This window comes from Gambusia affinis, linkage group LG15 (genome assembly GCF_019740435.1).
Source record: "Gambusia affinis linkage group LG15, SWU_Gaff_1.0, whole genome shotgun sequence".
NCBI classification, from domain to species: Eukaryota; Metazoa; Chordata; class Actinopteri; order Cyprinodontiformes; family Poeciliidae; genus Gambusia; species Gambusia affinis.
This window is the reverse complement of record NC_057882.1, coordinates 352,969-365,970: the sequence shown is the minus strand read 5'-3', so window position 1 is coordinate 365,970 and position 13,002 is coordinate 352,969. Positions and strand designations below refer to the sequence as shown.

The following is a 13,002-nucleotide window of genomic DNA, read 5'->3' as shown; positions in this document are numbered from 1 at the left end:
AGAACACTGACCAACATATCTGATGTGTTATTGATCATTTTGATGATGGTACTCATCAAAATGTAATGTTTGTTACTGGTTTCTCAAATTGGTGACAATGGTATTTTTAGGTTTGTGTTTTTATGATGTAAAGCAATTTGAACTGCCTTGTAAGCTACCTTAACTAAGTCAATCTAAAAATATTCTCATCTGAGAATCATTTCTGAGCTGGACTTGTGTTTGAATCACGGCGGCTTGAGAATTTTCCTCCCACTCCTCCTTGTTGACAGAGTCGACTTCTGATCACATTTGTCCAACTTCAGTTGTAGAAATGTTCCCTGATTTCAAACACTTTGGCTGAAGTGGTGCTTCTAATTTCAGTCTCCAAAGTGCAGATTCAGCCTGCAGCTTAACAGCAACAGCAACAGTCAGTGGTTTCTGTCACTGCGGAGAAAGTCAAAGCTATTAATCTGCTAGATGTGTGAATATTGTTGAATATGAATTAATCTGAAAAGAAATGAAGTGCAATTGAATATGACAATATTATTATTTAAAATTTGATGGATAAAAATAGATTGACCAGTATTGATGCCGTTAGTCAAAATGACGGGCATTGAGAAAATCTAACAAAAACTTTGTTTGAGAGATCTGAAAGATAACTCATGTCTTCACCCGCCCCCACAGCCCATGAACCAATCAACAACTTTCTTTAAACCAGGCCTTTCCAGCTGACCCGAATGGAAACGAAGCTCTCGGGGTTCCAGAAAAGCCGCTTTTCCACTATCCTGCCTCTAAGGTCTCGGTCGCCTCACAGGCAGGTCTTATGCGAAATTCTGTTCCCCTGTGAAAATCTGTTCTCCCCGACAGGCTGGTCCCACTATTTTCACGGCGCCTTTGATCGATTTCTTGGTAAAACAACTTATAGTCATGACAAATATGTAATATTCAGTTTGATCGGCAGCTGCTGTTAAAAAAAGAAGCAGTAGCAAAATTGTAAAATAAATACATAAAGGAGATCTTGTGTGGAGGTCTTCTTACACTGTTTGTGTTGTTCTCTAATGGCCAAGAGAACAATAAATCCTGTAAGTTTGAAAACATTTGGTCAATATTTTCCAAAGTTCTAAATGAGAAACCAAATATTCTAGCTGCCTGAAATAATCTGTTCTCCTGTTCAACGCTCTTTGTCATGGGAACAGGTTATTTCAGACAGCTAAAATATTTGGTTCCCGCTCATAACTTTGGCAGATAGAGACTGGGCCGGATTTTAGCAGGGGCTTACCGGGGCTGCAGCCCGGGGCCCCGGCATTTCGGGGGCCCCGAAGGATGTTTTATATTTTTGTGAATGGATAGTGTCAGAATTTAATCAATGACTACCATGATTTTGACAGCACCGATGAAAAATGTTCCAATTTGTTCTGGCAAACGTCCATCTTGAATGCTTGCTTTTGACGCATCTTACGCATTGGGGAGGAGGAGCGTCAAGGGAATATTATTTTACAATGGCGGATAACAGGAAATATGACAGCGGAGCGCAGAAAAGAAGGAAGAGAAAAGAAAAAGAGCATCGCGCCAAAGAGGCGACAAACAAAATGCCTAAATTGACAGGCTTTTTTAAACCTGTTAGCGGAGATGGAGCAGAAACATCATTATCCCCGCTCCTCAAACCCTTAGCTATGCTAACACCGGCACTAAGATCCCGCCAGAACCTTTAACCGTGACTGAGTCGGTGGCTGGACTGGCGTCTGTGGAGTCAGAGTTGGTGGAAGCGGGATCTTCTTCCGCAGATGGAAAGACGACTGTGGATCCGTACAGTACCGATCCGGCGCATTGGGGGGAAATTGACGAGTCCGTGCGAGCTTACTGGGCAGAGCGAGGACCGGAGAGCTGTCAAAATATGAATGTTGGCTTTCAAGCATCAGAAGGGGTGTACAAGCATCAAAAGCGTCACTTCTCCAAATCTCACTTTAAACGCAAGATGTTAAATGGTGAGTACATCGAAAGACCGTGGCTGCTCTACTCTCCATCCACCGGAGCTGCATTTTGTTTTGCATGCCGCATTTTCAGCAATGCTAATACTCAGTCAAACTTTGAAACTGGTTTCAGTGACTGGAAGCACGCAACTGAACGCAAATGCCTAAACTTTAAAAAATCCTTCAGAGGGCAGCACTTTGGACTTACCTGGGTCAGGATATTTTCTGAAAACTACAGTATGCCTGATCTCTTTTTTCCAGAAGATATTGTTATTATCCATGTTCTGTCTGACTGGCAGAGAAGCACTTTTTTGACATTTATTTCCTCCACTATTTACCAAGAACTTTAAAACCAAAGAAAAAGTTTGAGTTTTGATATATTCCACTTGTACTTATATGGACTTGTAAATGCTGGGGATATTTGTATAAATATTGTTTTACTCGCTTTGCTTTGTAAAAGTAGATTTGAGCATTGCATTTCTTGCACTCAATCTGTTTTATAGTTTGTGTTGAAGTCCAGGCAACAATAACTATTCAGTGATTTTATTTTGTGATGCAAGCATCATATTCTAGTTTCAACCCCAACATGTGGTTTAGTCTTTCTAGAAAAGAGTTCAGAGTTGTTTGTAGTTTGTGACAACTGGCTTATTAAAGTTGTAAGTTGTCAAAACTTACTGTTCGGTCATTTTCTGTTCATCCTCTAAAACAAAACAAACACATACAAATATATATATATCTATATATATATATAGATATATATATCTATATATATGTATATATCTATATATATCTATATATATAGATATATATAGATATATATATATTGACTCTAGCCCAGGGGCCCCCATCCTGACTCCAGCCCAGGGGCCCCCATCCTCCTAAATCCGGCCCTGGATAGAGAGCAAATCTTTTCAAAATCTCAATGGTTGTGTTGTGTGATAGTATGAGTGAGCCACCAAAAATTAACTTAGAAATTTCTTTTGTCCAGCAATCTGTCATATTTTACATTATAATGGGATTTTCCAGAAAGCCTACACACATTTCTTCAGGAAGTCTTCATTTTTTGTGCCCTGCTGTCAGCCAGGTTCCATCCTCTTATATCAGCAATAAAACATTCTAAATACACACCACATGTTGGAAAACTGTTTGGTGACTATTTGTTTTGTCAGGCTTAAGTGACAAAAGTTGGAAAAAGACCAATTCTCTTCGCCATTAGAAAACAACACAAAACAGTGTAAGAAGACCTCCACACAAGAACTCATTTATTTATTTTACAATTTTGTTAGCTGCCAATTAAACCAAAAGTTGCAACCTTAACATGACTCTATGAGTTGTTTTACCAAGAAATTGATCAGAAGAGCTGTGAAAATGGTCGGATCTTTTGACTGTATTGCCTAAAGACAAAATTAAATATCTGAGCTTATTTTAGTCCATCAGGACCAGAACCTCGAGGTTCTCCAATACTGAGTTCAAACACTCTGCAAACATCAGCAGAGTTGAACACAGCTGCTGCACGCTCACATCTCCCCATAATAAAGAGGAATAGACCATATAATGGAAAAGCTCACTACCAAACTGCACATTAACCGGTTAGTGTGTGAATTGCCTATGAAAAAGTGTATATAGTATTTGCAATGCTAAAAGGCCGTTAAAATAATTCATTAAATACGATAGATTGTTGCTCATACTATTAACTGTAAATAGTGTTTTTTTATCTGAAATTTTAACAACGTGATTAGCGTTTCCTTAACTTACCAGAATTGCTTTAAATGATAATTGAACAAACCCAGTTAACAAGATATTAACATTTTAGAACTTATAACTTACCATAAAGCTAACCAATTTTTGTTCATATACCTCTGTAGATGTTGTCTCAGACAAGTCCCAACAGAGTGCCTGATATTATTGACAGCAGGATGAAGACAGGGCTTTCCCTGGTGGAAGAGGTAGGAATACATTACATATAACCCATCAGTATTGTTATATCCATCCATCCATCCATCCATCCATCCATCCATCCATCCATCCATCCATCCATCCATCCATCCATCCTCTGTACGCCCTTGTCCCTAGTGGGGTCAGGAGGTGTGCTGGTGCCCATTTCCAGCGAACATTTCAGGCGAGAGGCGGGTATTGTTATAACTAATGAGTTGAGTTTTTAGTCACATTTTTGATGGAAATACTTTGTCGCCACCTTGTGGCTGAAATAGTAATGCTTGTAAAACAGAAAAAACAGTTTTTTAATGATTTAAGGAAAACACGTACAGCAAACTGATGTTTATTGGCAGAGTAAATTCTTCCCTAAGCTAAGCTTATGAACAATCCTGAATGCACTTTTAGCTTAAGTATTCTGTAGCTTTAATTTAAAATTTAGAACAATTATTTTGTCTTTTCTGATTTAGAACCAGGAGACATGATCAGGAGTCCTCAAACATTTTTCTGTATAAAATACATGTTGAATAAAGAAAAGGAAAAAAAGTTTATTTACAAAGCAACTGATGCAGAAGTCTTTATCATTTAAGTTCACGGGTTTGATGCAAACATCCACATTGTTACACATCCCTGTAAGCAGAAATTTCTCATGTTGTAAGAATTGAATAAGGGGATCCAATTATATAATGTGTTATGCCTGCAGTCCCACAGTGAATCTCAGACCCTTGATTTCAGATCTTTAAAGGACATCAAACTGGGCAAATATCTGTCTGTTAAGATCATGAGAAATTGTAGCATGACCTATATTGGTGTGTGGAATATTTTATCATTGACACAGACAAACTTAAGCTAACAATACGTTTGTAATAGCTTTTCAAGCTTCAGAACATTCACCATGACATTTCCACATGAATTCAGACTTATTTTGGAGCCACTGTGCTCATCAATATACCAGATTGATTTTATTTTGATTTTATTGTTTACCCTTCACAGACATAGTAGTACAACTTGTTTCCCCTTCTATATCTGATTTGATCTTCAAATTTGCATTCTACAAATCGGCAAGAACATATTTTTTTGTAACTTCCTTGAATTCAAAAGTTTACATACATTTCGTCAGTATCTAAGTCACCCAACTCATACGTTTTAACTGTCTTTTAAAATTTATGACTAGTGTTAAGCTTTTTGGGCTTCCTTCCACAAACTTCTGATAGGTCAGTTAAAACATCTGAGTTAATTGGACTTACACTTATAGATGTATTTTAAGGCTACACCTGGAAGATACTTCTTTCGTGTTTGACATGATGGGAAAGTCAATAAAAATCAGGCAAGACATCAGGAATTCAAAGAATCATCTGTTAAAATAATTTTATGCAACTGTAGACATGATGTCCAACTACCATAATGCTCAGGAAGGAAACGGGTTCTGTGTCTCAAATATTCACATTTTGATCCAAAATGTGCAGATTGACCCCAGAACAAAAGCCAAAGGCCTTGTGGAGAGGCTCTCTCTGAAGCTGGTAAGTCAGAACCACTATACATGGGCAAACATGGACTGTAAAGTCAATCAGCAAGGAAGAAACTTCACTGCAAAAGGAACATAAAAAGCCAGGTCACTGTTTGCAGATACACACAGGGACAAAGATTTTGATTTCTGGCAATATGTCCTGTGATCTGATTAAACAAAATGGGAACTGTTTTGCCATACTGATCATTGTTACATTTAGAGGAAGAATGGGGAATCTTGTACCATCTTAACTTTAAAGCATGGGGCAGCAGCATCATGTTGTGGTGTTATTTAGCTTCATAATACAGGTAGCATCATCAGGAAAGAACATTATTTAGATCATTATGAAGCAACATGTTAAGACAAAAACTTTTTAAAAGTTTTTAAAAAGACTTTTTAAAAGACCTTGAGCTAAACTTGGTCTTCCAAATGGACGAAGAGCCTAAGCTTACAGCCAAAGTGATTACAAAGTGGCTTCAGGACAGTGTTTTGGTGTGGCCATCACAAAGTCCTGATCTTATTCCTTTGGAGAAGTTGTGGAAAGACTTCTCCCACAACTTCCACCTCACAAACCCGACTGAATTACACCAGTTCTGTCAGGAGAAATGGACCAGAACTCCAGCAAACTATTGTGAGAAGTAGGGATGGTCCGGTCAGGTTTTTTTGCTGCTGATTTCCATACCAATCATCCATGAGGCTGATCTCTGCCAATTACCGATCATTGCTGATTGCCTAGAGTGCCTGTTAATTTTACGCTTTAGGTATAAATGATACTGTATTTTCTGGCAAAATGGAAAAATTATCTGACAATAAATTCACCTAATTTAGACATAATAGACATATTTCAATACATATCTAAAATTTGTATTTTTTATTTTTTATAGTTACAGCTTCAAGCAGCTGTTCGATGTGAGAGTTCAGTCTGGTGGAGGTTGAGTGGTGGTCCGTCTGTGAAATATTACTACCAGTAGCTCATAGTGGTGGTCCAACAGCGAGAGCAGAACCAGCGTCTTACACCATCAGCTCAGAGACAAATTATTTTTCAGGTTATTTGTTTAGCTTTCTGACTGTGATGCTAATCCAGGTGAGTGTTGGTAGTTGAGCGCTGCTTTCTGCTGTCTGGCTGCTCCAGATGTCTTTTTTTACCTGCAGTGTGCCTCAAGGTAGCCAAAGTCCATCAAGTTTTTTAAATGCCATATTAAATTGTTGTGTTGATGCATTTTGACGTGCTTCACCCCTGAGGTGATTTTCTGCCGCAACATCCAAACGTCCCCATCCACTCTCACAGCGTTATAGTTCCACAAGACAAGATTTGTTGGCACGCGCTCGCACAGTGTGAAGAAAAGAGGAGATTAGAAGCACACGCAAGCTGCGAGGTGAGATAAATGTCATTGGTTTTGGTGATCGGCAACAAGAGACAGTGCTCGGCGATCACCAATCATACACTTTTTCACGGAAATTCGGCTGATCGATCAGCACACCTCTAGTGAGAAGTTGTGGAAGGAAACCCAAAAGAAGTTACCCCTGATACTGACCAAATATATACAAACTCTTGAATTTGAAGAAAGTTGCAAAAGATATTCTAAAAATGTTCTAGCCAAGTTTTCTAGCATTTAGTAAAAATAAATAATTTTGGTCATTCTAACTAAAACAGGTAAAGTTTGGTCTGACGCTAATTAGTGAACTGATAGAAACTTTGGACTGTGAGAAGACCATTGTTTGTATCTTTCTACTCAGTGTACACCTTTTACACTGTCAAATGATGGATTTGACAGAATTATATATGTGGCTACAATCTAATAGCTTGCCACCATCAGAGTGTGGATGTGCATGAATGACTGAATGTAGTGTGAAGCGCTGTGAGGTCTTCTGGACTTGATAAAACGCTCTAAAAATCCAGGTCATTTACCATTTTACTGAAAGCTTCAGATGAAATATGTGCACTTTTAAAAAGTGACTAGTAATATTGAAATATAAATTATTTCAGTTACGTTTGTTATCTTTTAAGCAAGTTTTAATTAACAGCTTCAGCCGTTTGGATTCATCAAGAGCCAGTTAATTTCATTGCTTAAATAGTAAAAGCTGAAGTCTAGATGTATATTATTCAGTCTGTAAGAATCAAACAGAATTATTGTATAATACCAGGAAGTAACACGATGGAGAACTGATTATGTCATGATGTGTTCAGTCTTCCTTGTCAGGCACCCTTGAAGGAAAAACATGCAGACAGTCAGCTCTCTTCCAGCTTGCAGAGGTAAGTGAATCGTCTTTAAAAGATGCATGTTAAATTAATTAATGTCATAAAGACAATGACGTAACCATGTCTGATTATCTAAAATTTGAATACTTGAATGCAGGTTTAGGAAGGTCAAAATATTGTTGACAACAGAGCTTCATTAGTCTATGTTTTCGCAGATAATGGCATACATTAGATTTGATCGACCAAATCTTCATATGGATGTCAATCTTTTAGGACCTTTTAGGAATAAAATTTAAACTTAGACTTTGACAAATTTCCAAAATAGCCCATCTGATGAATAGTGATATGTGTATCTAGAACTTATTATTTTTGTTCCTTGTGAGTTAATGTATTTAAAGGACACTTCAAGAATACCTTTTTTATACCAATCAGTTTGGACAGCAGTAATGGTTGGTTAATATATTTGAAGAGTTCTGAAGTTGTATTTTTTATTCTGATATGACATTTATCCAGTGGGATCGAGTCTCAAAAACTCACCGCTCTTTGTTCCTCGCTCACCTTTTTACTTGCGTTTGCAACTCTGCTTTGTTGATCATACAGTGATAATGGGCTGGACACACAGGAGCCAACATTACTATTTCTGAGATCTGTGCTTACTAATTTATGGTGTCTCATATTTAACAAAACAACATATCTTATTATTACTATTATTTAGCTACACAGTAAAATTGGTTAAGAAAATGTTGACAAACTATAAAACAGTTTTATATGTACATTTCTAAAATTAGCTAAAAACTGCAGTGACTTGTACCACAATGTCTAAGTTGATCAAACTAAACCTTGAATAATTAACAGTTTTTTGGCCATTAATCTTTGTGTTTTTGGTGTGCAAAAGGCAGCGCCTGAAATATTTGTCAGAAGTTGTAAATATTTAGCCTTGGTGTTCATCTCTGAATGACTGGTCTGGACTCCATCCTTGCTGTTTTATATTTTGAATAGAATCATTAAGATTATGTAGGATATGTGGAGGATATTTTTGAAAATACAGATTCACATAATGTAACTTTTTTTTTTTTTAGATGTGTTTAGCATCAGAAGCAGGAAAAATAGACTCAATAGTGTCTCAGCCCGATGACAACTGCTCCACAGCAACACTCAAGCAAATATCCATGAAGCCTGGAGTTAAGGAGGAGAGAGACGCCTCTGACTGCTCTAGTCCTCCTCATAGATCGCCCTCCCCTCCGTCTCCTTCTTCTGGAACATCCACCCCCACTGCTCAGCATACTAGCCAAAGTGGATGTGTCAAAAAGAAGACCAAGAAATATGAGGGGTTGAAGTCTAATGACATCCAATGGTCAGAAAAAAGAGTGGGCACAAATTGTCAGCACTTTGAATCAAATGTGGACAGCACCATTGAGGCAGTGGCCAGAGGAGCTTGGATTGACAAAGAGGATAAATCCAAGAAGAAGACCTCTCCCGGTCTTATCAGTAGAAGCTCTGGTCTGCCACAAAAGAAAACTAAGACCAAAGTTAAGACACTGGTTAAAGCGAAAGAAGAAGAGTTGGAAGACAGCAGCAAGCTGCAGGGATCCTCTGATGGGGAGAGAAAGAAAGTAGCGCCTGGCATTGAGGCCAAGATTGAAGCAGAAAGTGTAAATAGTGAAAGCACAGGCCTTCAAGGCTGCATGCCAGAGTCTCCCCAGCTCCACTGCGGTCAATCGCCGGTGAAGCCCAAAGAAGAGGACAAGGAGAAGCACAAGGAGAAAGAACAGCAGAAGGCTAGTGACACAACCTGTGAGCTGAACACACACAACCATGGCTCCAGAAAATCCGAGCGAAGCTGTAAGGGTGCCTTGTACAAAACTCTTGTGTCTGAGGGAATGCTAACTTCACTGAGAGCCAATATAGACAGAGGTATTTCATTTGAATTTTCAACCAAGTAGATTAACCCATTTAATCCCAAATTTTTCCTTCAAAATAAGTGCATGAACCTTCCTAACATAATATTTATGAATTCCTACATTTTATGTTGGTTATGTTAGTGAAAATGTAGGGGTTATACTTGGCAACAATTGTTGCCGGTAGGAAACTGCAGTCTGGATTAAACAAATCTGGCCTATTTCCACTCAAAAAATAAGAAAAATTATGACATGCATAACCTATTATAACAAAAACTGGTTACCAGAGTGTTCAGAAATATTTTAGATACATAAAGATTCAATACTACATCCTGCAGATGTCATTATTTCAATGTGCCAAGTGACCTTTGACTTCATTTGGTCATTTCATCAAAGAGGCAAAATCAGGTAAAAATGTTAGTATGAACAAATCTGCATATGGGAGGAAATTCCCCCTGTTCTACCAGACCTGTCACAACACCTTGACCCTGTCCTAAACTAGATTCAGGTGTGGCATCATCTTGTTGTGGTCATTCAGTGCATAGACCACACTTTGTGTAAAGGATCACCTTTCGGGGGGGTGAAATTGGAGAAGTGTTCAACTGTGGGAATGACAGTGATGTAGATTTTCTTTTTGTTACGTCTTTTATCACTTAACATGATAAACATGACAAACTATCACTACTGCTTCTACATTGTCATTCATGTTTGATTATTCTAAATTCACGTATGGTATGTTGGGGGTTTTACTGGATTTTCTTCTACAATGGAGATGTTGGTGAGTGGAATCAGTTCGTGTGGAACTTTTATCAGCTCGTGTCGTGTGTGGTCACCAAAGTTTGGAAAATCGGCCGACAAACCAGACCTAAAACTCAAAAGCCCTACTCCTCTTATCTCGTCTGGACCACTGCCCTAATGCTCTCTGACTCTGGTTGCTATGGTAATGTTTACATAACCCTTCAAAATAAGATACAGACCAGCCACAGAAACAAACATTTTACTTTTGTGAAAATTTTAACTCACAATAAAGACTAATGGGAGCCCTGAGCTTGTTTCTCTGCAACCAGACGGTCCATCTGGGAGTGATGAGAGACAACGACAGCTGAAGTGTTGCTTATGCACAGAGTGCTTGGTTTCTATGTGGTGAAGCAGTTTGAAGGCTTCATTCCCTCATTAGGGAGCCAGTCTGGGAATAACCTACCGGGATAAATCCATTCTCCTGTCTCTTTGAAACATTTTCCCTTCGCGAAGAAACTTTCCAAAGACATTTGATCTGTTTCTTACTCATTTTGCTGCTTGTGGCCCCAATGTTGGTGCGCAAGATGTAACCAAGAGAACCCGGTTAAAGTATCGGTCCGCAGCCCAGAGGTTGGGGACCACTGATGTAGAAGACATCAGTTTGAGGTTCCTCCAGATTTAGAAGATCTAAAATATCTGATGGTTTTAAGCTGTATGGGAACAGCAAGGCTTATAGAATAAACAGGCAAACCACTGACACATAGCATAGTGCTGTCTATGTATTATGCTAGCGGCAACAATTGTTGCCATGTTTACATTCACTCTTCTTATGATGAAAAGATGAATGAAGGGATACAATTGTCTTTATATATCAGTAGAAGACACTTCACAGAACATATGTTCAAAATATTTTATTGATATTTCTTTACTGACTTCCTCTTGTACAAGTTTGTGACATTTACCTGCAGCGTTACAGGCAGGAAGTACAGAGGTCTGATCATGTGACCTTTCACACTAGATACATGAAATTGATATTGCTTAGAGTAGACACATTATTATTTAATTTTAAAACTTCAATTAGCTGCCAAAAGTCAAAACTGTTATTTGAGAGCTCCCAGAAGTTAGAAGAAATGTCTGGCAGCAATTGTTGCCAGTGGGATTAAATGGGTTAAACATTCCACTCTAGTCTTGTGGAAATATGTAGTTAAGGAATGCTGATAAATGTAACTAATATGGCTGACTCATTTCTGCAGGTAAAAGAGGTGGTTTGCGCGCCTTTGATCATGATTCTAACTGGAGTCAGGACAGCTGGACAGTTTCACACTTGGGACCAAGTAATACCAAGAAGCTAAAAAAGTCCAAGTCCAAAGAAGAGTCTTCTCAGAGGTTCGTCATATCCCACCACAAATACATTTAAGTCATGTAGAATCTGTGGAAAGGATGTGCTGTGGTGGCACAGGGGTTAAACACAACCCACATAAGGAGGCCTTAGTCTTGACATGGCCGTCGCAGGTTCGATTCCTGGCCTGGTGACCTTTGCCGCATGTCTTCTCCCATTACCCACTTTCCTGTCAATTAACTATCAAATAAAGGCCACTAGAGCCAATAAAACCTTTAAAGAAAAATAAATCTGTGGAAATCTCTTTCCACAGATTTTTTTCTTACACAGATTTGCCAGGGCAAGTAGAGCTTTCAGTCTTAAGGATTAAGGGTTCATCACCAATGAGGACTTGTAAGAGTATCAGCAGAAAAACATGACATATCTCCTTTGTTATGCAATAAAAAAATACAGATTTTCCAAATGTAGTTTCCCTTTTCATTACATCCTTTTAAAATATAATGAAATGAGATGCTGGGGTCCTTCCCTATCAGAATCGAGCTTCTTGGTTGAAATAGTTTCATTTCTTTGTAAGCCATTTAACCTCCAACATGGGTACCAGAGGGGCGATGGAGGGGCACAGGGGTTCAGCACAACCCACATATATAGAGGCCTTAATTTTCAATGTGGCCATTGCAGGTTCTATTCCCAGCCTGGTGACCTTTGCTGTGTGTCTTTTCCCTTTTCTCATTGTCCCCTTTCCTTTTAATTCACTGTCTGATAAAGGCCTCTAGAGCCTTTAAAACCTTAAAAACAATAGGTACCAAATAATTATTGCCTGCACTGTTTGTGATCTAAATTTGGTCTTGATTTTTCAGCCTGGGAAAACTAGAAGAGGAGTTTGAAAAGAAGTTCAACAGCCTGCCGCAGTACAGTCCACTCACCTTCGATAAGAAGGGGACAGCTGTTGCCAAGAAAAAGAAAAGTGACTGCTCCTCTAGCGTAGATGAACCCTCTAAAGCTCCAAAAGGTCAGAATGCTGTTTATACCAAAGGTCACTCCACTGAACAAAGCAATGCCAGGGTTTCCCCCGGTGTATTATACGTCTGGCTGCCTGCCCCCTATCAGGCTAAGTGTTTCTTATTTTTGTTTTTCATTAAAAAATACATTTTTATTATTTATTTATTAAATTTTTTTTCCTTAAACAAATTGCATGCGTTGTTGCTGCGCTGAGTATTTCAGAGTTGTTCCTGTAACATGGGTTTATACTTTATGCATTGAACATGGTATGAAGCCAAGAGAGCGCACCAATCACACCGCTGGCGCCTCTGCGCTTTGGCCGCCTCACACGCTGCAGTGGCTGGATCTCTAAAGTTTGTCTCGATGCCGATCATATACTCCTTCTATCACTTAAACTGGACACAGGCTCACCTGTGTGGACATTTATATCAATCCCCTGT

General features: G+C 38.7%; 1 protein-coding gene across 4 annotated transcripts in view; it reads left to right on the top strand.

Moving 5' to 3' along the window:
- Positions 1 to 13,002, top strand: part of LOC122845335 (HMG box transcription factor BBX) — a 28,267-nt gene that overhangs the window by 12,392 nt on the left and 2,873 nt on the right. For 3 of the 4 annotated variants that reach the window (XM_044141543.1, XM_044141542.1, XM_044141544.1), the window contains 6 exons: positions 3,815 to 3,895; positions 5,348 to 5,401; positions 7,577 to 7,642; positions 8,668 to 9,502; positions 11,478 to 11,610; positions 12,421 to 12,572. In XM_044141543.1, the coding sequence (XP_043997478.1) occupies positions 3,815 to 3,895; positions 5,348 to 5,401; positions 7,577 to 7,642; positions 8,668 to 9,502; positions 11,478 to 11,610; positions 12,421 to 12,572 (1,321 nt within the window). The remainder of the gene's footprint in view (positions 1 to 3,814; positions 3,896 to 5,347; positions 5,402 to 7,576; positions 7,643 to 8,667; positions 9,503 to 11,477; positions 11,611 to 12,420; positions 12,573 to 13,002) is intronic. The other variant, XM_044141545.1, reaches the window with a different exon arrangement.